Source organism: Ostrinia nubilalis, chromosome 17 (assembly GCF_963855985.1).
Source record: "Ostrinia nubilalis chromosome 17, ilOstNubi1.1, whole genome shotgun sequence".
NCBI lineage: Eukaryota > Metazoa > Arthropoda > Insecta > Lepidoptera > Crambidae > Ostrinia > Ostrinia nubilalis.
Window position 1 is genome coordinate 3,907,265 of NC_087104.1, and position 23,953 is coordinate 3,931,217.

General features: G+C 40.0%; 3 protein-coding genes across 3 annotated transcripts in view; 1 reads left to right on the plus strand and 2 right to left on the minus strand.

Annotated features, from left to right (window-relative positions):
• Positions 1-23,953, plus strand: part of LOC135079863 (excitatory amino acid transporter 3) — a 34,376-nt gene that overhangs the window by 3,335 nt on the left and 7,088 nt on the right. The window contains exons 2-3 of the mRNA XM_063974476.1: positions 20,038-20,320; positions 20,994-21,173. Of these exons, the coding sequence (XP_063830546.1) occupies positions 20,055-20,320; positions 20,994-21,173 (446 nt within the window). The 5' untranslated portion in view covers positions 20,038-20,054. The remainder of the gene's footprint in view (positions 1-20,037; positions 20,321-20,993; positions 21,174-23,953) is intronic.
• On the minus strand, positions 2,807-3,784 carry LOC135080202 (uncharacterized). The gene has a single exon (XM_063974884.1). The coding sequence runs from the start codon at positions 3,782-3,784 to the stop codon at positions 2,807-2,809; it is 978 nt and encodes a 325-aa protein (XP_063830954.1).
• Positions 3,647-8,679, minus strand: LOC135079862 (uncharacterized). Its single transcript, XM_063974475.1, has 2 exons — positions 6,420-8,679; positions 3,647-6,179 (listed from the first exon to the last, which is right to left on the minus strand). Exon 1 carries the CDS (start codon positions 7,945-7,947, stop codon positions 6,448-6,450), a length of 1,500 nt encoding a protein of 499 aa, XP_063830545.1. The 5' UTR covers positions 7,948-8,679; the 3' UTR covers positions 3,647-6,179; positions 6,420-6,447.

Consider the following 23,953-nt stretch of genomic DNA (forward strand, 5'->3'; position numbering starts at 1 on the left):
TGAGTCGTAATAACGGCTCTCTACGCAGGAGAGCCCTCCCACAGCCTTTGCGAACTCTCGTATTGTGAGGACTTGCCGACGAATGGCGAAGTAAAGAGCAAGAACTGATGTACCTAATTGATTGTAAGCTTTTAACTACATAGCTTATTTGGATTTCTACTTTCCGACATTTTCAAATTTTGTCATTATTATGAACTACTACGGGCGTAAGTTAATGTAGTTTTGAAATCAAATGTCAGTTTAATGACTCTACATAAAGTAATCTTGAAGTCAAAACCTCCTACTAATTTTTGGATGACCAATTAAAAAATATTTTTGTAGTGGAGAAATGGTACTAAGTAAAAGCAGGCCTGTTCATCTCCGCGAGTTTACATCGAAAACAAAACACCCACGATGGCCCACCTACAGGATACTATTCGACAAGGCCTTACATACGAGCGAACATTGACTCACGCACGCGTATTCTTGTGTATGATGGAAGAAAATAAAGAAAATGGTGTACTAAATACTGTGCAGTATTTAATTGCCTAAATAATAATAAAAACACAGAATGTACTTTTTTAAGTTGCCTCAAGACACTGAGAGGTAAATAAGTAGTTAATATTATTCATGATAATTCATGCTAAATCATGTATTTCCTCATTCCTCCGCCATTTTCCGCAGTTTGGCACCTCACGTCACATCATTTTACCGAAGTCAACCCTATAGCTTCGGCGCAGTGCCGATCACTGACGTTTGTTAACAAAATAGTGCTTGACTCTTGAGACAGGCTAAATTACACCATATTGTTAATGACATTGAGCATACAATTTTTTAAATACCTTCGCGAAGTAAAACTTCTGTACGTAGTACTTATTATTATTCTGTGGTAAAAGCTCGTTTGTGATTGTAGTGATATTTTAACTTTGCATTTATGAATGTAGTAAGTTAAGTACCTACTTAGGTAGTTATTTTCACAGTTTAGTTACAAAATTAAAGGCTCAACTTAATTTCCCGAAAAGAAATATGACTCTACGTTGAATCATTTTTTCAATTGACTTGTGTTGCTGTTGATCGTACTCTGAGGAGTTGATAATATTTAGTAGTTATGTACTTAGGTACATAGTCTTACACATATACAAGCATCAGATCGAATTTCAGGCTGAAGGGAGACTATTAAAATTTATTAAGAGGATTAATCTAGCTGTGGCCTAGCAGTCCTGGGACTAATGACTACATGAGAAAATTCTTAGAAATGATCACTTTAACTATGTGTGTCATCATCATCATCATCAGTCATCCCATACTACGAGTAATACCTATGGAATAATGTAGCTGCCTAATGGTAAATACTGTTTCATATTTTAATTTTTAACCATTATTAGGTACCCATTTTTATCTACATCAGACTATGTTTATTTACAAAATATTACTTATATGCCTTAGCCTTAATCCCGTCTATTGTAGTTTTGATGATAAAGTCTTTAATAAAATCAAATGTTGGAGATGAAGCTAAACTATCGTAAATGAGATATTCCGTAAGGAGTTTTCATTACCCAAAACTATCTTTACACTTTCTGACCTCGCTTAATTAAAGACAATAATCCAACGTAATAACTTGTTATTACAAGGTACATTTTCACCAGGTTATTGGGATTCTACGGCGTTTTAATAAACAAAAGGATTTAATCAAAATTAATTCATTTACAATCTACATTGTTGTCCCTTTTGAGGATCAGCGAAAACAATCAAGGGCCATGAAATCCTTCAGCCAGTTAATTTTCTAATTAACAAAGGGGTGAATCTACTGTAGGTACTAATACATAATAAATTAAATTCTACATTAATTATTGTGTATTAGAGACTAAATAATGGTTATTTATTGACGAATATAAATGAACTGAATCTTAGCTTTGCTAACTTAAGAACTACTATTGGATAAAAATGAATATTCTGCATTTTAGTAATTCGTTAACCAAAAACTATTAATTCAATAGGTACTTTAAATAGAAAAGAAGGTCAAATAATTATTTTCCCTCATATAATGTTATTCTCTCATAGTGGTTCATTGACACAATTTTATTCGCCTCCATATTTTTCTCGTTCTGAAAATGCCATGCCACCTCAATCTGATGCTTCCGCACCGTCCCAATACCGTGTTATTATCACTAATCCCCTATATAGGTCGGTCTTTGTTCGGAAAGGCGCGAGAGGGATAAGCTCGGTTCATCAGCGCCTTTGAGTCACAAATCTGTCGTAGAGGTCACCCTCCCGGGTCAAAAGGGAACGAGCCAGTTTTTGTGTGACGGTTAAGTTAGACGTTATTCAAATAGGTAATGTAGAATGAGGTCACGCGGTTTCGCTATATGGATGATATTTCTTATGCTCAGTGTAGGTCTTGTTTAAGAAAATTAAACATCAAATTCTTTACTTGTTGCTTCTAATCTAAACTTGCTGCTTTTATAATGAAAACACTAGATTAGATTCGTTCGTTCGTTCGTTTCAGCCGAAAGACGTCTACTGCTGGACAAAGGCCTCTAGATTAGATTATGGATTAGAATTCCCTGCCTGCTGCTATCTTTCCCGAACACTATAATCCGGGCCTTTTCAACTTTTCAAGGCGAGAGTGAATAGGCATTAGGCACTTACAGGGCAGGTAATGTACCATCCTGCAAGACCATCCTAGACTCTACAGGTACGATTGCGGTGAAATGCAATGCCTTGTTCTGCATAAAAGAGAATATTGAATTTTCTTATCTTATTTTAGGGCCGCGCATGGGCGCAGTGCACGTCGACCCATTGGGATCTTTTGTGCTTCCCTATACCTTTATCCCCCCTCATCCACAAAGATCCTATCCATATAGTGGATCAAGTGCTTGGGTGAGAAGGACGTATATTCTTCTGGTGTCGGATAAGCCGACCCCAGGAGACCCATTCTAGTTCTGGCTAGCGCGTCACATTCGCAGAGTAGGTGTTTCATGGACTCCGCATGTTCTCCACATGCTCGACAGCTGTCATCCGTAGTTAGGCCCATTTTGTGGAGCATGTGGTTTGTAGTGTAGTGTCCTGTTAGCGCACCCGTGATCACTCGGGCTTGCCTTCTGTTTCCATTGAGTATGAGCTTTTCCCATGATCTTGTGTTTCCAACTAGGAATAGTTTGGAGTGGCTCATGCCGTTGGAGCTTTCCCATTCAGCTCTGTGCTTCCTGGATGTATATTGCCTCATGGCCATGTGTACAGTGCTTATAGATAAGGGCACTATCGGCTCTGGCCCAATAGGTGCCGCCTCTGACCCTTGTCTCGCTAGACTGTCGGCTCTCTCATTGCCTTCGATTCCAGTATGTCCAGGTACCCACATGAGGGTCACCCTGTTGTGCCTTCCAAGTTTATTCAGTGCCAAGATTGCCTCCAAAACGAGTCTGGATCCAACCCTCACTGAGGCAATGGCTTTGAGTGCTGCCTGACTGTCACTTAATATGTAAATGTCACGCTTTTTATGCGCCTGTTCTATATTCCTTACTGCGCACATGATTATAGCATAGGTTTCAGCTTGAAACACTGTTGCAAACCTCCCTAAGCTTTCACTGTGCTCAGATTGTTTGGAGTAGACGCCCGCTCCTGTTCCTGAGTTCATCTTGGAGCCATCAGTATACCAGATCTGGCTGTCTTGTTGACGTTTTGGTCCTCTTTTCCAGTCTTCCCTTGTTGGTATAGACACTTTAAAATCCTTGCTAAACATGTACCTAGGCTGCATTGTATCACAACCCATGTCCATTATTGCATCTAATTGAGGATCGCTCCCCATCCTTGTGTGCTTGGTGCAAGGTTTGGATGTACTCCAAAGTCCCGCCCCCTTCAGTCTGTGCAGCGCCTTCCTTGCATCTACTTCTAGCGCCAAGTGCAGTGGGGGCAATCCCAGAATAATTTCCAATGCTGCAGTTGGCGTAGTTCTAAACGCACTCGTTATTGCTAGGCATGCAGTTCTTTGCAATTTGCCCAGTGCCGTTCTGCACGTCTGTAACCTAATTCTAGGCCACCAGACAATGCTGCCATAAAGTATTATTGGTCTCACCATAGTTATATAGATCCACCTCATCACTCTGGGACTAAGTCCCCATGCCTTCCCGTATGCACCACGACACATTCCCAGCACTCTCATAGCCTTAGCTATGACCGTATCTTGGTGTTTACGCCATGTAAGTTCCTTATCTAGGATTACCCCTAGATATTTCACTTCATTGGTCCAGGTTATTTGCTTACCATAAAGGTAGAGATGTCCTAGCCCTGTTGTATTTCTCATTTTTGTAAATGCAATCGCATTCGTTTTTCCCGGATTCACCGACAGGTGGTTTTTGTCACACCACTCTTCCAGTGTGTTGAGGGCTCTTTGCATGATGTCTGTCACAATAGTTGGGAACTTGCCCCTTACCATAATTACCAAATCATCTGCATATCCAACCGTGTAGAGTGGTCCTTTGTTTAGTTTCACAAGTAGTGAGTCCACGACCAGGCTCCATAGCAAGGGTGAGAGTACCCCCCCTTGCGGGCAGCCCTTGACAGTCCTTACACTCATGCACTCTCCTTGCAGTTCTGATTGAATAATCCTGCCTTTAAGCATACAGTCTATCCACCGGCATAGAGGTAGTGGTACCCCGTGGTCAGAAGCAGCAGCTCCTATAGAGCAGAAGGTAGTGCGGTCAAATGCCCCCTCTATGTCGACAAATGTCCCAACAGTAACCTCCCTACTCTCAAGAGCCGCCTCCGCCCTGCCGGTTACATAGTGTAGCGCAGTTTCTGTAGATTTCCCTGCCTGGTATGCACATTGAAGCTCATGTAGAGGAAATCTTTTTAGTGGTCCTTGTCTTATGTACTTATCTACAAGTTTTTCAAGCGATTTGAGAAGAAAAGATTGTAGACTTATTGGCCTATATGCCTTAGGGTCGTTGTAATCCGGTCTACCTGGTTTAGGTATAAAGATCACTTTGACTTCTCTCCATACCTTAGGTATGTATCCAAATGCTATGCAGGCCTTGTATAACCTGCATAGATGAGGAGTCAGAATGGAGATTCCTTGCTGCAAGAGAATTGGGTAGATCGAATCTGGGCCTGGTGCCTTGTATGGTTCAAAGCTCCCGATTGCCCATCTCACCTTAGTCTCATCCACTACTCTCTTAGCCGTAACCCAGTCGAGCTTGTTTGTTGTTCTATTTTGTTCCTCCACGCTGATTGGATCTTGATCATCGTTTAGGACCTGTGATTCAGGAAAGTGCGTTGCTATCATTGTTTTCAACGTATCTTTGCCTGCTTCCGTATATCCCCCCCTCTCACTCCATACTGTAGTGAGTGGGTTCGCTTTGGTTGTTGACATGGCCTTTGTTAGTCTCATGCCCTCGGGAACTGAGTTGATCATCTCACAATGATCCCTCCATGCCTTCCTCTTTGCCTTTCGCACCGCTTTGCTATACTCCGTCAGTGCTCTTCTATACTCTGTAAAGTCATTCCTAGCTCTTGCTATATTGAACGCCTTTCTTGTCTCCCTTCGTAAGAGGGCTATTTCCTTGGTCCACCATGGAAGTTTCTTCGATCCCGCCTCGCGTTCCGGGCAGTTATCCCTCCAGGCAGTCTTCAAGGCATTGGTAATTCGATCAGCGTCAAACTCTATTTCAAGCACAGAGTTGAGTTTGCATTTTGGTTCACTAAGTTCCGTCCTTAGGTCCCGTTTGAAGTCTTCCCAATCAGTGTTCCTGGGATTCCTTCTTTTAATTGCGTCCTTTCTTATAGGAGCATTATACTTAAAGCATATATAGTTATGGTCAGACAATGATATCTCGTCCGAAACATACCAGTTAGTGATTTTCCGGACTGCCTTCTTACATGCAAGCGTCAGGTCAATCACCTCTGCCCTCCGGGCATTGAAGAATGTAGGTTTGTTACCCTTGTTAATAATATGTGTTTCAGAACTCACCAGAAAATCCAGTAACCTCTCTCCTCTGGCGTTGTTGTTTGAGCTGCCCCACACAACATGATGAGCATTCGCATCGCAGCCAATGATGGTTTCCAGATCTTCTTGGTTGCCGTGTTGTATCAGATCCTGCATTTGCCTTGACACAGGATCTGCCTTTTCATATGGGAGATATGCCGATGCCACTATCACTCCTCGCAAATCCCCCTCCCTTTGGATCTTCACTGCTGTGAGATCCCTGTAAGAAAACCTGGATAGAGGAATCGCACTTATCCCATTTCTGACATAAATGCAAGTCCTCGTATCATTAGTAGAACAATTATATATTAATATTCCACCTGTGCCGCCGAGTCCTTTCACCTCACCTTTGTACAGGTAGGGCTCTTGGATTAAGGCGATATCATATCTTTTGACCTTGAGCTCTCGTGCCATGATGGCAGTCGCCGCTTTGCAGTGATGCAGATTAATTTGAACGCACCTTAAACCCCCGAAGAGAGCTGCAGACGTCAAATTCTGTCCCCGAGCTCGGTCTCCTCATCCGCGGAGATATCATACTCCAGCGGCGAGGACCGTCCCAGGTCCAGGTCAGCTATGGCCTCCAGCGAGCCTATGGATGCGGGAGACAGAGCGGCAGCAGGTTCATCTACCACCAGCTTCTCCCCCGCACCCCCAGTCCCCCCGGATAGCCCTTCACTCGCACTAGGTCCCGCTATTGGTTCCAAGGCCTGCTCCTCTGTCCGCGGGCAGTCTTCCGGGACCGCCACCGCATCCCCACGCTGTTCAGCCGTCACACTGGTACTGACCGGTTCATCCCCACGCCTTACATCGTACTCGAGAAGCTTGAAGATGCTCCGGTCAATCCCAGTGTTCAGGATGTACTGGCGGTCTCTGATGTACGCCGCAGAGGCCTCGTCCATCAGGACGATTCTCCTGACCGTCATCCCCTCTACAGTGGAGCCAACAATGCTCCAGTTCGAGGTCTTCAGGCTCGGATGCAACCTCTGCAGCAACCTCATGACCCGCCCTGTGTCCTGCCTCGTGACGTTCCTGGATTTCCAGGCCATCTTCACCGGCTTTGGGAGGTTCTTAGCATCTACCACCCTAAGCTCCACACCATTGACGGCAGTGCCATCAAGTGTGCGAAGCCACTTCATTGAGCTCTCCCCCTCACACCTGAAGAGAATCGCTCCTGACTTCAGGTTTCCCATGCTGACGACGGGGATGGGATCCGGCGTGATCTCCAGTTTATCAAAAATGATACCCTGAAGCGCCAGATACTCCTCCTCGCCTAGCCAGGTCCCTGGAAAGTCCTTAGCGGTGATCGCCATCTTATAGATGTTCAGAGCCGCGGCATAGGACTGAGTTTCCTCAGTCTTAGCACGCTTGGCGCTGACCAACACTTGGCTCTCTCCGCTGATCTCCCTCGCCCTTTTAATCCGGTCTGCCGTTGAGGTGGCGTCCTCAGCCTGTTGCCTCCGCAACTCAGCCTTCACCCTCCTCTGGCATCCCGACCGCTTTTTGCGCCTCCTTCTTCCCTGCAGATCGCCGCCCTCCGCTGCATTAAGCGCAGTGCCACTGGTGTTACCCTGCGGCCCTAGCGCCTCACGCACATCAGGCAGTCGCTGCTCGGGTGGTGCACTGTGTGGAGCCACACTGCCAGAGCCGCCCCCCTGGTTCAGGCCGCCCTCGCTTCGCACAACGAGACCCCGTGGGTTCTCAGCGCTCCGCTTAGGTGCCCGCCCCATGTGGGGAGCATTCCCCGACGGTGCCACGCCACTCCCTGCACCTGGTGCGCCCTCCACTTCACCTTTCGGTGCCTTTATCCCTTTCGGGACCTTTGGCCCTCCCAATTTGGTCTGGCCCCTGCTGCCTCCTGCAGCTCCTCCAACACGCAATTGCTTGCCCCCCCCAGAATACGTAGGGCAGCCTGAGCGATGCTCAGGGAGGGATTCTCCAGCCTTGCTGGTACCCTCCTGGGGTAAATCAATTTTTGCCTTTGCGCTCATGTTGGTTATTGGGGATATTTTTGAAACCCGTGATGCCTCCCCTAGCACCACTGCCACACTTTTTGCTCAGATTTTCCATCGCATGGCTTGTGGTAGCCGGTTGTGGTTATACCGCCACTGTTCGGTTGGGTCCTTTCTGTGTCCATCCAAGGCCGCCCGCGCCTCCTCAACCTCTGGTTGGTTAATGGTTATACCGCCATTGATTCGGTAGCTTAGGACTTTTGTTTCAGCAGCGGTCCCTATAAAAGTTCGCTGCTATGACTCATCTATCATCAGGTTACAGCGCTTTTTCTTGGGGGTATACCACGCCATTGGCTCCCCAGCACCCTTCAAGATGAGCTGCCCGATTTCTGCATCCCGGTGGCATCAGGCCTGCCCCCTGAGAATGGACCCTCAGAGTGTGACCTAGGTGCAGGAGGTCATTCTACCATCTACCATCATCTTTTTGATGATAGACACGCAAGGACATGACCTCGACATCCCGGCGGTACTCCGACAGAAGGTTTCCGTTACGTCTATTTCATAAGGAATTAGACCAATAGCAGGGCGGCAACCACGTGCAGGACAATCCTTCAGTCTTGCCTTGAGGATCTTCACGACCGTTGCGCTCTCCCTCAAGACCATTCGCCTCCTCACCCGCAGTGATGCGGATAAGGAAGGCCAGCATCTATACTAGACAAGCAGCATAGCAGAAGCAAAGTGCAAGTTAGGCAACGCAACTATTAAAGCATAGACAGTGACCCGCCCCAACAATATTGAATTTAGTTTTTGTCCTTGATTTGAGATTGGCTTTGTCTGGCTTTATTATGTAAAGATGAACTATACAGGGTGTTGATTTCAATCCTCGCCATATTTATTTAGGTGATCTATTATGACTCATATAAATGCATTATCCACCAAAAAAAAAATTACAAACGAAAGTCGAATTTTTAGCGAATATTTTCCGTCCAAAATTAACTGTATTGTGGCTCGTAAAACTGCAATAGTTTACACTGCAGCACCATCGAGCTACGCGGATCGCTTACTTATCATGTCGGATAGCCTACTGAAGGATGCCACGTAAAGTAGGTAGGTAGTGAAAATTTGTATTTTTCATCGACTAACATAAATTAAAGTTTGTTTTAAAATTTTTTCAAAGTCAATTTTTTTACTGATTCGTGATCAGAATAAGCTACTTAATCAACTCCCTAAATATGGCGAGTATTGAAATCAACATCCTGTATAGTTCTACTTGTTAGATTTCAATGCGGATCCAAAGATAGTTAGCAACCTTCTTTCAGGGTTTCAGTAACTCAAAATTATTTAGGTACTTAGGTCATCCTAAGTGTACATCAAAAGATGCACATATTAAAATGAGCCCGACCTTACAATAAACAATATACGATTTTCATAATAATTCATTTGAATAATCGAAGTCAAATCCGGTTATATCCAGCTCCATAGCACGTGCTGCTGTAATATGAATAATGCAACATGGAGGAGGACTTTATGGTGATGTAATTAAACGATTTATAGACTGTAATTAATTATAATAAATTGTTATTATAACATGTTATTGCCAGGTAAGACAGAAAGAGAAACGATAATATGACTCTACTTCCCAAATAATTTCAAATAACCTTTGCCGAAACTGAAAAGTAACAAAATAAAAGTCATATCGTAAATAGTGATTAGAAAACCTAGATCATCAAATATTTTACACATTGTTATGACTCGACCAACCTAAACTAGAACTATCATCATCATTACTCATTTCAGCCACAAGGCGTCCACTGCTGAACATAGGCCTCCCCCAATGATTGCCTAGAAACTAAAACTAATATCAATAGAATTAATGCCTGAATTCCATTGAACTGATGTTTTCCTAGACTCCTGTTAGGTTTTTAGATAAGTACCTACTTACCTAGCTACTACCTATCTAGGTACAGGTTTTCCTTCAAGGGAGAGCGACGAAACTTTGCTTAATATAGCAATGTTTCTAGGAACTAGGCTAAGTGGCATACATTAGGAGAGGCCTATGTCTAACAGTGAACTAATTATGGATGGAAAACATTTCCGAAGATTTCCCATCCATCACATGACGTATGAGTAGAGCCTTCCACCCTGACAGCCAATCGATATTTTTTCCGAAGTGAACAACAGTAAAAACAAATGCAGTGGGTGCGGAACTGCGGATGATGCATAGGTCCTTACATATTTATGAACTACCCACTCTACATCCTAAGCTAATTAGGTACCTTGAACAATAACAATAATAATTTTATTTTCCTCAATAAGGTAGGTTTTACGTTAAATCGTGTTAGTTGGAATCACGTGAAAAGATGTGTGGGACGCATATAAATAAGTAAATATTATCAACAAAATCTAGTAGTGGTCGTTAGGTAGGTATACCTTATAGTCGACTTGTGTATTTACAATTTTTTTAATAAGTTTAATTACGCTTAAAAGTCACTTATTTTTTCCATAATAGGCAAGTGTTACTACACTCGACATCAAATAAATCGCACCTCCCGCGACAAGCATTTTCAAACGTATGCATCCCCACATCCCACCAATATTGGCACCATTTAAAAGCCTAGTTCTAACCTTCATTTCATTAAAGGAAAGGTTTTTACCCCAAAAATGTGTCTTTAGAAGGATCCAGAGTCACTTCTTCAAAAAATAGGTAGTTACGCTAGAGCCAACTTTTATGGCTATAAAACTGTTAAGTTGGGATTAATCGCTATCCATCTGTTAAAGAGGACACGTGAAATCATTATTTGGTTTTATAACCATAAAAATTGGTCTCATTGATCCCATAGGTGGGCCCAAAGTGAGGTATTTTTTCAAGTCACATTTATGGTATATGTTAATCATTTATTAAGAAATTAAATATGTTTTTCTTTAAGGATATTTATTGAGCTTTCTAATAACACCAATATTGTTGGGGCACCATGATTGTGTCAGAAGAAAATCGTTAAAGTTCGCGTCGCGGAAGGTGCGGTTTATTTGATGTTGAGTATATAATTATTATCATAATAGTACACTTAAAACGGGTGCGTGACAGTTTATATAAGTTTATATGATATAAATTCATTTCAATAACGTTCATATTGTATAATAAACGTATGTTATAATAACACTTGATATAATTTTTTAACATATAATGTTTACTTCATATAATAAATCATTTCTAATAATATCATTTCAGATACCAATCACAACGCATAAAGACATTTGATATAAACCTTACTTAATCTAAGACTCATTTGATGTAATTTTGTTTAATATAAATATTATTTCACATAACCATTACTTGTAATAAATATTATTTGTTATACTCTTTAATTGATATAATTTCTAATAGATATAACTTTAAGTAGGTATGTTCTTCTTTAGCTTGACTTATAAATGACTTTAGTGACAAAAACGAATCGCCGTAAAACCGACTCCACGTAGTCTTGTCTGCCCTACCCCTAGAGTGTAATTTAGAAGCGCGTAGGCACGGAGGGGCGAGGCGGCCCGCGGGCTGAGGAGCAGGTGGCTGGAAGCGAGGCGCCGCGGCTGAGGCTGGCCGGCGAAGCCGGCCAGCAAGCCGAAGACGCGGTGTCGAGCGAAAGCCATCTGCGACGATTAGCACGCGAGGGACCGCCAGAGCCCCGCAGTGCCGGAGCCGTGACAGAAGTCTCAAGTTTTTAGTCAAATTTGCATGCTGCATGCCTGCATGCCTGCTTGCTTGCTTGCTTGCCTGCTTGCTTGCTTGCTTGCTTGCTTGCTTGCTTGCTTGCTTGCTTGCCTGCTTGCTTGCTTGCTTGCTTGCCTGCTTGCTTGCCTGCTTGCTAGCTTGCTTGCCTGCTTGCTTGCCTGCATGCTAGCTTGCTTGCTAGCTTGCTTGCTTGGTCGCTTGCTTGCTTGCTGCATGCAATGCTTATTATAACAAATGAACTTTATATAAAATTATTATTGTTATAGGATTTAAGTTTTATAGGAAAAGAATTTTATCTCATTTGATTGTTCGACATTTTATTTTTATATGATTTGAATGTTATTTGTTTTAAATAGTATACATTGTAAGTTTTATAGAAAACATTCATTATATCAAACGATTTTATATCAGTTAATAGTTATTTGTCTTAAAATTATTCGTTTTAAAATTATATTATTCGTTTATTATAGTAAATAATTATTATATTAAACGATTTTATATAATTTGATGTTATATCCTCTAAGTATTATATGATATGTAGTTATTTCATACATTACACACCCACTTAAAACCGTGTGAAAAGCTTCTGTGTCAGCCTGTGTTGTGGAAAACTTGGGTTTGGTAAAAGGTTTATTCATAAAACTTGCTAGTGATTTCTTGTTTACACAAAGTTTTTACACGTGCTGAAGGTTAAGTCATACGTGTAGGTACGTTCAACTTGGAAACGTGAAGATTGACGTGAAGCGCTGGAAATGTATCGAGCACCATAGTTAATGTTGGCATTAGTCTTTGATGAAGCTCAATCAGCTAAATTATGAAAGTTTAATTAATTGTATTCTGTAATTTTCGTAAATAATTTTGATTACACTGAAAAATAGATTTGACATGATTTTAAGTTATAAAAAAGGTGCTCTTAAATCAAAATTATTTTAACAAATCATTAAAATTATATTATTCAAATTAGGATAGGAACTTAACTTGTTGGCAACTTTATTACCAGAGAAGTACATCTAACTACATAGGGTTTACATCAATTCCACTGAGGTTCCAATAAAACTGATCCGTCAGTCCAACTAAGGTTTATTATCGACACCAATGTTCTCGCAATCTTTTACAAAATACATACATACCTAGTAATTAGGTATCACTCCTTCATTTCAGTGGATTTCAAGATTATTATAATGAATTTAATAGAATATTATATTCTTATGTCTTCATAAATTAAAATAATTTTATTAATCTAAATATCACAAATGATAAACATACTCGTAAACTTCAACTAGTAGGAAATGTTACTTATTATTATTCTGTGGTAATCAGGCCTGTTCATCTCCGCGAGTTTACATCGAAAACAAAACACGCACGATTGCCCCCTACAAGAGTACTATTCGACAAGGCCTCACATACGAGCGAACATTGACTCACGCACGCGTATTCTTGTGTATGATGGAAAAAAATAAAGAAAATGGTGTACTAAATACTGTGCAGTATTTAACTGCCTAAATAATAATAAAAACACAGAATGTACTTTTTTAAGTTGCCTCAAGACACTGAGAGGTAAATAAGTAGTTAATATTATTCATGATAATTCATGCTAAATCATGTATTTCCTCCGCCATTTTCTGCAGATTGGCACCTCACGTCACATCATTTTACCGAAGTCAGCCCTATAGCTTCGGCGCAGTACCGATCACTGACGTTTGTCAACAAAACTTCTGACAAACTTGCTTGACTCTTGAGACAAGCTAAATTACACCAAATTGTTAATGACATTGAGCATACATTTTTTTAAATACCTTCGCGAAGTAAAACTTCTGTACGTAGTACTTATTATTATTCTGTGGTAATACCAAAGATATCAAGCCAAAGGATGGCGAGCATCTAAATTACTCGAAACGGGATGTATGCTTTAGTGGATTCAATTATTAATTATCCAGATTAGATTGTATTATTAACACTTTGGATCCAAAATGGTGTCGACCGTAGAGAAAGTTTTCAATAGCTATCAAGTTAAAGGTTGAATACTATTGAAAAGAGTTGGCAAACAATCGAGCTGCGGCCCGTATCAGGTACTTAGGTGCGGTGCGTGTGAGCGACAGGGGGACTCGCGGATTGATCGCGATACCGCTAAATAAAGATTTCCGCGCCGACATCCGCGCGGGGGCCGGTCCCACGTGCGCGCGCGCAGATAAACCGTGTTATTGCATTAAAATGTCGTTCAAATCGTGTAAAAATCAGAAAAAATAGCAGATATATTTGTTGTTGAACAATTGAGAGACAGAAGGATGTTGCTAGGTTAATCTTAAGTTTTCTCCAGCTATCCATCTACTCTACGACTAGGCTCAATGAGCTACGCTATAAATCTATTTGGACGTCTTCCTCATCCTCATTCTTAGTCGGTGTGATACAGGATAGAATAAGTGCAAAGACTCTATGGAATGGGTGGTCATTGTCCCTTTTAACAACAGTAGAGCAGCGGCACCAAAGATGGTCCCGAAAATTGTTTTTAAAGAAATATAAGGAGGGTATTGTATTTATTTATGAATCGCATTGTAAATAAACAAGGCCACGTGTTATCAATTGTTAGGCTACAAGAGAAAACCGATTTATCGCTATTACAAAGGCAATTAAGTACAAAACAAAGCCAAGGTTATGTATATCCGTAGGTACGGATCATAGGTATGATAAAGCCATCAAAATCATGTGTCTTTTATTACACAAACATTTCATCGTCTATAGTGCACATGAATACACCATACTCATGCCTGAAAATGTATAAATGACCAAAAAATACCTAGATTTGCCTTTCCTAGGTAACGACCCCGTATCTGGCCAACAACCAGCAAATAAGCCATTCTGATTAAACTTGAACAATATTTATGTTTTCTAAATGTTTGTAAATAACATAATAAAACAAGGATTAAGAAAATCGATACGGTTTAGTGACATTTTGTATGGAAAATCCTGGAAAAGCGTATACAAATAAATCAGTGTGACTGCATCGTACTATTAAATTAAAATTCCGGTAAAAACGCAAGGATATCATTTAAATTAGTCATATTCTAACAGTTACTGGATTAGCGAAACTATAATAATAATAATAATAATAAATAACTTTATTGTGTCTTTAACAATGCACATGGTATCTTAACGAAAAAATTACATTTAACAATAGGAGCTGTATTAAGATAGGGATCATTAACGTCTATACTAGTTACATTTAAACTGTGTGACAGACGCTAATTCTTCCACCAATTTAATTTCACAGTTGTAATTTAGTTGATGATGCCAAACATAATTTTAATTAAGTACTATAGCTTTTGGTAAATAGGTACCTACTTGTGAGTGTGTGAGTGTCGTGTGTGTGTGTGTGTGTGTGTGTGTGTGTGTGTGTGTGTGTGTGTGTGTGTGTGTGTGTGTGTGTGTGTGTGTGTGTGTGTGTGTGTGTGTGTGTGTGTCGAGTGTGTGTAAGAGAGAGTAGAATATGTATTTGAAATTGTACGTACGTGTGCAGTGCATATTAAAACAAGTGAGTGTGTAAGAGAGAAAGAAGGAAAGAAAGAAAGAAAGAGCCCTGCGATGTAGATCTTGGGATCGGTTTTATCTGTAAAAGATAGACAACCACTCAATTTTCTCTCTATAACTGCAATCAATTATGGCGACTTTATGAGATTCTCTGTTTCGTGAAATGTGAGATCTTGCAACCAATTTTTCAATGTAATTTTGAATTTGTTACGTGGGTAAGTGTAAATATCAAGGATTTTGTTTATTTTGTTGTAAAGGAATGAACAACGCACATAGTATTGTCTACTCGCAAGAGCAGTTCTATGAGGTACACTGTGACATACTCTGTGTGTCGTGCGCCGGTTTTGTAGGGTCACGTCTAAGGGAAGCGAGGAATGTTTGCGTAACATCAATTGAAGCACATAAAGCTGTCTCACTGAAAGGACCTGGCAATTAGCATATAATTGAGCAGTTGGATAACGGTATGGTTTCCCGGTCATAACTTTTAAGACAGCTCTCTGCGCCCTTTCAAGTCTAATAAGATGAGTGACACCTGCTCCACCCCAGGCAGGGATACAATACAACACCATGGACTGTGCTATTGCACAATAGACCATCCTGAGGGTATTTATATCAGCTGAGTTTCTCAATTTTCTCAGGATCGGCATGACTTTTCGCAGGCGCGAAGTCAAATTAACAATATGAGTGGACCAGCTGAGAGTACTGTCAAGGTGGACACCCAGGTACTTAATGTCATTGGCACGCGACAGTGATAGGCAGCAACAGGTTTGGTCATGTTCATCACATGTGTGAATTTTCACGTCAAAAGGATCCTTTGGTTGTGAAGTTACAGAAGCAGAGAAGGTAATATACTTGGTTTTGCTCACGTTTAGAGTTAATAGGTTTCTATTAAGCCATTGAGCAACAGCACTTAGGGCACCTTCAGTCAATTTACGGGCATGCTTCCAAGTATCCCCATGCACAAGAAGAACCGTGTCATCTGCGTATGTTAGGATTTTACAATTTGGTAAAGTCATTTGGCATAGGCCATTAATATAGATTAAAAACAGGGTAGGTCCTAGGACACTACCCTGTGGAACTCCGTAGCTTAAAGGACGCTTGTCACTGGTGTATGAACCCAGCTTGACACTCTGTTGACGGCCAGTGAGGTAGTCGCGAAAGATATTCAAAATCGTTCCCCGTATACCTATTTGTTCCATCTTGTTAATCAGCATCGGAACAGAAACAGTGTCGAAAGCCTTGGAGAGGTCAAGGAATGTACCAATCACTTTAGCTTTATTGTCAATATTTTTGGCTATAAACTCAGTAAGTTCCATGACCCCATCCTCAGTAGACAAGCCGCTTCTGAACCCATACTGATTCGGTGCTATTATGTTAAATTTGTGCAGATAACTTAGTAACCTCTTATTCAATATCTTCTCTAGAACCTTAGACATTGCAGTGAGGACAGAAATGGGTCTGTAATTATTTAAGGAACGCTTATCCCCTCCTTTATGGATAGGATGCACTAGTGCTTGTTTAAAAGCGTCAGGGAAAACCCCAGTAGCAATACTAAGATTGCAAACATGTACAATTAAAGGTACGAGAGAGTTACTCGCTGATTTAAGGATGGTGGGTGAGATTCCATCATAACCTGTGGCACTGTCAGAACGAAGACCCATAATTATACCAGCGACTTCCTCTTCATCGGTTTCAAGTAAGGCCATAGAAGTTCCCACAGGGTTACTATCTATCTTTTGTGATCGATTGGCTGGTTCGCTCGTACTATTAAGTTGCCTAGATAGTATTTTTGACGCTAGATCAGTCCCAACACTAATGAAGTAGTCGTTCACTTTATTCAAGGATGGCTCGGGTTCAGCTGAGAGGGTAAGTAGCTCTTCAGATGGAGGTAACTTAGTTTGCATATTAGTAATAGTTTTAATGACATTCCACGTTGCTTTAGAGTTGTACTTAGCTTTTTGTAGTTCATTTTGTTCGTGTATTCGTTTTAGTTTTTTTAATAATTTATTACAGAAGTTGCGATATCTTAGGTAAGTGATTTTAGCTATATAATTATCAGTGTTAGATTTTGAGTTTTTATGTAATCGATCTCGATTCCGGATACATCTCAAAAGGCCAGGAGTGATCCAGGGTTTTATGATTCGCTTTCTGCATTGAGTCTTAACAGTTGTTGTATTTTTTGTAATAAGTTCTGAGATTTTGGACACCAAGATATTTGCAGCAGTATTAGCATCACCTGAGTTTAGAACATCAGAGAAATCAGTATGTCCTATTTCATTGACAATAGAGCGTAGATTTACGCGCGAGATAAGCTTAGAGGGACATGTCACTTTCATTTGGTTGATGCATGTCAGAATAGGAGCATGATCAGTGAAGTAAGAGTCAAATACTAGTGTTACTATCCTCTTTCCACTTCTAAACATGACATGGTCCAGACATCTGTCCTCGCGTGTTGGAAAAGAATGCGCAGGTAAGAGTCCATGGGATGCCAGAAGATTTAGATAGGGCTCAGGTCTCGGTTCACGCTTTTCGGACAAGATATTTATATTGATATCTCCTATAATCGCAGTTGTTTCATATTTTGCTAAGGTGAGTAATAAGTCGTTTAAAGAATCCAAAAAGTTAAAAATATTTTTGTTTGAAGGTGAGCGATAGATAGCTACAACTGCTATTGCCCCATTTAGAGTGAGCAACAAACTACTACAATCGCTTAGGTCAGCAACAGCTACTTCACATTTTAAACCTAATTTTGTGAAAACAACAACGCCATCATTCTGGTTCTGTGCGTTAGATTTGTACGATTTGTAGCCTTGTAGTACAGGGAGATTATCAATTTTACTGAGCCAAGATTCCGTTAAGATAATAATATCCGGATCAGTATTTATTCTAGACAGAAATATCAGGACCTCGTCAAAGTTTTTGCTTAAACTTCTGATATTCACGTGGAAAATTTTTAAATAATCAGACTTATGATCAATATAAGATGAACAGTCCTGTGGAGAACAATAGTAGGAGTCAAAAATGCGAAAATTATCAATCTCTTTATTTAGAGTATTAATAGTAGTATTATCCATAATTATTTAATAAGATTTGGTAGAAACATGTAAAATTATCCTTGCTGAGATTAAAATTCTGTGTAAATTGCCCTGGTTTTTTGTTGAAATTACCAGTCTGGTTCACTATATTCGATTGCGATTGACAAGAGTACGATTTGTTCAGTGGACAGACGCACAAATTCAATATGTACTGGGTGTTTAGTGATTGTGAGAGGTGAGTTGTGTAGTAGAGTGTGTGTGCTTTGTGTGAGTTGCGTTTTAATGAAGCTTGATTGTTTGTGTGTATTAGTAGTACATTATAAATGAAAGTTTCAAAGGCAAGATTGTATAAAAAATTAAACTTATCTAAGGCTAGTCAGGTGGTATAAAAAATTAAACTTATCTAAGGCTAGTCAGGTGGTGGTGTCAAACTGTGATTAACGTCACGATCACTCAACGATAAAATGTAGTAATTTTAGCACGGGATTGTATTTTATGAGTAGTTAAATTAAACATCCAATTTAAATGACCCGCCAATGTTGCGTTCAAAGAATTGTTAAAGATTTGCACGTGGTTAATCGACCACAATAGTTTATTGTAGGGTGACTACATTTTATAGCTAAAGTAATAAAACTGTTGAATGCCGCAAATAATATGTTTTTTTTAAATCTTATTTATGTAAGACATTTAAATTGACTTCCAATGTATGTAAACTAAGTATTACCTACATTCAAGCTTATTTTCATGGTTAATTATTTTATAAAAAAAACTACACAAAAAAAAATGTTTTTGGAAACTCAGGTTTACTACTTTCTATTCTCGGCCTCGCAGTCAAAAAATCTGGAAGTCTTAGAACTCATACATCTAGGAGCTGCTATTACTTACTGCCAAAACAACTTGCTTGCTATTGCTAAACAACCCGTATCATATGGCTCAAACTTTTAAAGAATAGATGAAGCCTGTGATTGGTCTAATTATGGAAGTTCGTCCAACACAAGCTTGAATTTAAATTTAATAATCTTCGTTTTATAACATTTACTAAGCTTGTGTTCCACACATTTTGATGAAATAACGTATGCCTTAACAAAGCACCTGCTAGACTAATTTGTCCTAAAGAATGCGTATCGTATAGTCGCTCTACTCTCGTCTCGTGCTTGCCAAGAGCCGGGCGAGTACTAATATTACTCGACGAGACGCCGGCAGTGTCCTGATTTCGCATTGTTTTCTTTTTATCGCATATTTTAATCGATCATGAAGGCCGAGCGATGCCTTAGTTAAATTACTGTAAATAGAATTATTAATATACGTAAAAGTTTTGAACTTAACCTTGTGTGTTCAAGAGTTACTTGGTGATCTGTGAAATGTGAATGTTTTAAGTTTTACATTAAAGATAAAACGTTTATAAGTGCTGCTAAATAATTACAAGACAATAATAAATTACAGTGTTAGTTGGCATTAATAAATCAAGCAGGTATGCATATTAATCAGCATAAACATGCAAATGTGTATTTTGACTGTAGAGTCATTGACTGGACTGGATTGTAGAATCCATAGGTAGTCATTTTACTATTAATAAATGTACAAAATAAAAATAAATATTTCTCAAGTGTTTTGAAATTATTTTTGTTAAAATGGTAATGTCTACAGTTGCATTTAACGGCTCTAGCACACAACAATAAAAAAACTAAATACATATCTAATTTATTTTTACGTTCTACATGTCCTACTAATCTAGCCATAGCCATATCGCCATCAATAAAATCAATAACATCAAGATCTGCAATGTGTAATCAGTATTGTCTTTACTTATTTATATCATTAAACATTTCCTTTCATTTGTTTCAGACCCCTAAACCTTCAAAATGCCGCTGCGGCTTTCAAAAAACGGGTGTTCGGTGTTCGTCCGGCAGAACTTGCTCACTCTCCTGACGATCATCGGCGTGGTTTCCGGGACTCTCCTGGGATGGGGCTTGAGGGTCTCCGGCTACGAGTGGACCAGGAGAGAGGTCGTGTACTTCCAGTACCCGGGAGAACTCTTCCTGAGGATGCTGAAATGCCTGATCGTCCCTCTACTGGTCTCCTCCATCGTGTCCGCTATTGGGTCCTTGGATCTCAGTCTTTCTGGCAAGTGAGTCTGGTTTCGTTGTATAGGATTTTATAAAATAAGACCCAAAAATGGCCCGTGACTACAAGGCTAAAGAAATCTACACTTATTAAGTTGAGAAACTACCTAAAAATTTATATTGTTCATTCATTTCGATGTAATTTATGTTAATTCCTGAATAGGTTGAGTTGAATTTTTCGCTGAAAGATGAAATTTAGCAATAATTTTAAGTGTCCTTAGAAACAATAATGGATCTTTGAAATGTAGCTCTTTTGTTACAATTTTTGCTTATTACGTAATATATTTTGTTTCAAGAGGGCTTTGCATTTCGTAGGTTTCGTAGCATATTTCCTACGAATTCGTAGTAATTTCATAAATTGTTTTTATTTCGGATCGGAAACTCGAAATTAAGGTGATACACATGATAACAATCCCGTCAATAATTTATTATGTTAGTGAACATGAAAGTTTAAAACAATTTGTTTTTATTTTATTATTTGTAACAAAGTTTACTTTTTCCTATTATTAAAAGCATGCATTTTGTCTGATTTGTTATTGCAACTAGTACACCTATAAGATGTTTTTTTTTTACAGTTGGTCTCTTACAAAAAGTTGTTGTATTTAAGCACCAGAATTTCTAATCGTACAAGTCTTTTTACTCCTTGTATTCTCTAAACGTGGTCTCTTTGGTCCCCAGAGTGGGTCTGCGTGCTATCATCTACTACATGACGACGACGGTCTGCGCCGTGATGCTCGGCATCGCGCTGGTCACCACCATCAAGCCTGGCAAAGACCCCGAGGCCTACCAGCAGCCCAACGCCACCAAGGTCATCACTAAGGAAACCCTCACTTCTGACACCTTGCTGGATTTGATAAGGTCAGTCTATAAATTGCTTACCCTTATACGAAGTGCGACTACTAGTTGCTGGAGTTAACGGGACTATTCCCACCTCTCGTTCCCATCGCTGCAACTACTTACATAGGAGCTTCTGGCTACAGCCAGGAGCTATAGCTTGACCGCCAATAAAAACCCAATCAGTGAAGGTCAAGTTTGTTCCGGGAGTAAGTTAAACCATCATTGGACCCGTAACGATTCATCAGAAGGACATAGGAGAAGTTCGAAGTTAAGGTTCGACTTCCCTCCATTGCAAAGCGTAGTTGTTGGAGTCAACAAAGTATTTGCTGATCTAACTAGCCACATACCTAGTTGCTGACTGTATGCTTGCTTCCATTCCTGGAGTTAGACCACATTAGCCAAACTGTTTGGGCATCGGACCGACTGCCAAATCGAGAGTTGCTAGTTCTATCCCCGTTGTACCCACTCCAGACAAGATCAAATTACTTAGGTAAAAACATTGAGCCAGCATACCTTTTACCCACCACGATTAGAATAATATATAATTTAGAAGGCACAAACTATCAAACATAAAACAGTAGTTTGGAAGAATATAGAGTGCTTCAATGTAAATTAAATTGTTCAATGACGCATTCCAACATTGTCAATTCAATGTAGTCCCATTTCCATAATCCACCGTAACCATTGTTGTGCATATCCGAGCTCATTGCCTTAATACACTTAATGGGTGTTGGATGGCGCTTTAATTTCGCCATCCGGCTACCTCCGAACTGGTGCATCATCCAGGGATCAGATGTCAGCGTTTGGAAACTTCCATTTGTGGAACTAATTGAACTGGAACTGTGATGCAGTTTGGATGACTACGCGACTCTGTTTATTTAGTTGGAACTTTTAATTTGATTCATCTTATGCTACCTCATGACCTTTTTTTTACTCTTTTGCAAAAATGCTTGAAATAGCATACCTAGGGTAGGTTAGGTTAATAGGGTAGCTGGGAAAGATTATGTGAGAGCCCAACAGGTCAGAAGGATAAGACATACCCACTAAACCCCCGGTGCTCTTCATTCGCCTTAAGGAGGAGCTGTGGGGTTCCGTACAAAGCCTTCACTACGACAGTTCAGTATAACAATATCAGAATTAATAAATAATTAAAGGTAACTTTTAGAGTTATGTAGAAGACTATGAGATTAGGAAAGAAAATGAAAATGTTAAAGACTGGCCGATCTATATTCACACTCACAGTCAGGTTAAAGATCAACGCCGTCGGTGCTGATTAGTCACTTGCCCAATTTGTTAGTTCGTCATTTATCGATCGTGTACCTACTATTAACGATCAAATTATAATAACAACGAATAGGAACATAGCTTACCTGCCATCTCAAAATGAGTTATATTTTTCGACCTTTTAAAAAAAAATGCTGTAGCGAAGTAATTAATTTCACTTACAAGCTATTTTGTTTTCCATCGTGATTCGTGATGCTACATTCGGATTTTTGTCATTTCCAATTATTTTTTCTGTGTAAATCTTCAAAAGGTAACATTTTCAGAACCTTTCAGCATTCAACCTAAAGTGAAAAGTTCAGAAAATGTTACCTTGCCAAGTTAATAAAACAACAAACAAAATTTAGTTCAAAGACGACTGCCATTTTCCTTGTTAGATATGCACTCACACGTTCCAATTCACTCTAATTACATGCAATTTTATCTGGTACCCATTCATCATTCGCGGTGACGCATACTCGTGCGCACGGTGGCGTTACGCGTTGTTTTGAGTACATTGCTAGCTCGCTTGGTATTGCGCGGTCACGCTTATTGTAGTACACGCAATGGATAAGTGAAGTTGTGGTCGTCACGTGGTAATGTCGTTAGTGACAGAGCGAAGTGGTGGGGGAGGCGGTTCCCTGCTCGTCACTCTTCATCAGAGCACTATTTATATAGCGCCCTAGATATGCCTTATCAGGGATGGCGACTGGATTAAGGATTCTGTGTTACAAATAGCTGTCTTAATAATTTCATGCGAGTATAATTGAAACGAAAGAGCTAATCTTTCGCAAGTGGAAAATTGAATTAATATTGTCTTCAGACATTCGGTCCAACCAATTACGTTTAAGCAAACTTTCAAAAAAGGCCCCCTACTGTCATGTAAGTACTTTTAAAGCAGTCTAAGAACTCTAAGAGATATAGAGAACAAAAAACAGGAAAGCATTGTTTGTTATATTTAGGAGGAAAGAAGAACGAAAGTCAAAATAGCGTACTTCGAATTTTAACAACCCTAGATCTAGATCAATCAAATAAAACAACGATGCGTCAAATTGGCGCGAAGCAAATGCCAGGTGTCATTGTGTGTCTGTTCACGACTGCTTACACCCTGCCCCCAGTTGAGGCTTGACCTACAAAACTGAACGCCATCTTTTGACCGTTTAGTTTTGATAGTCAAATTCCACAACTGTTGGTCAGCGAATGATAAGTTAACCAAATAGAAACCAGTAACAGCCCTTCAGCAACGTATGTACCTACACAACCTGATGTCAGATTCTTTAAACTCTACTTATTGGTGTTTAGATACCAATGTGGTAGTTGTTTCAATAATAACGAAATAATGTCTTCTTGTCCAATCAGTAATTGTACCAAACCAACGTTACTATGTGGGTGTAGTACGTTGCTCACACATGTAATTTATGGGACAGGAAATTTAATTTTATTGGATTTATTTTGCATAACAGTGACTAAATTATAAGTAAACAAGATTAACTGAATATTCGACGTTCCACGTGCCGCGTCCCAATTTTGAGGGTAACTCA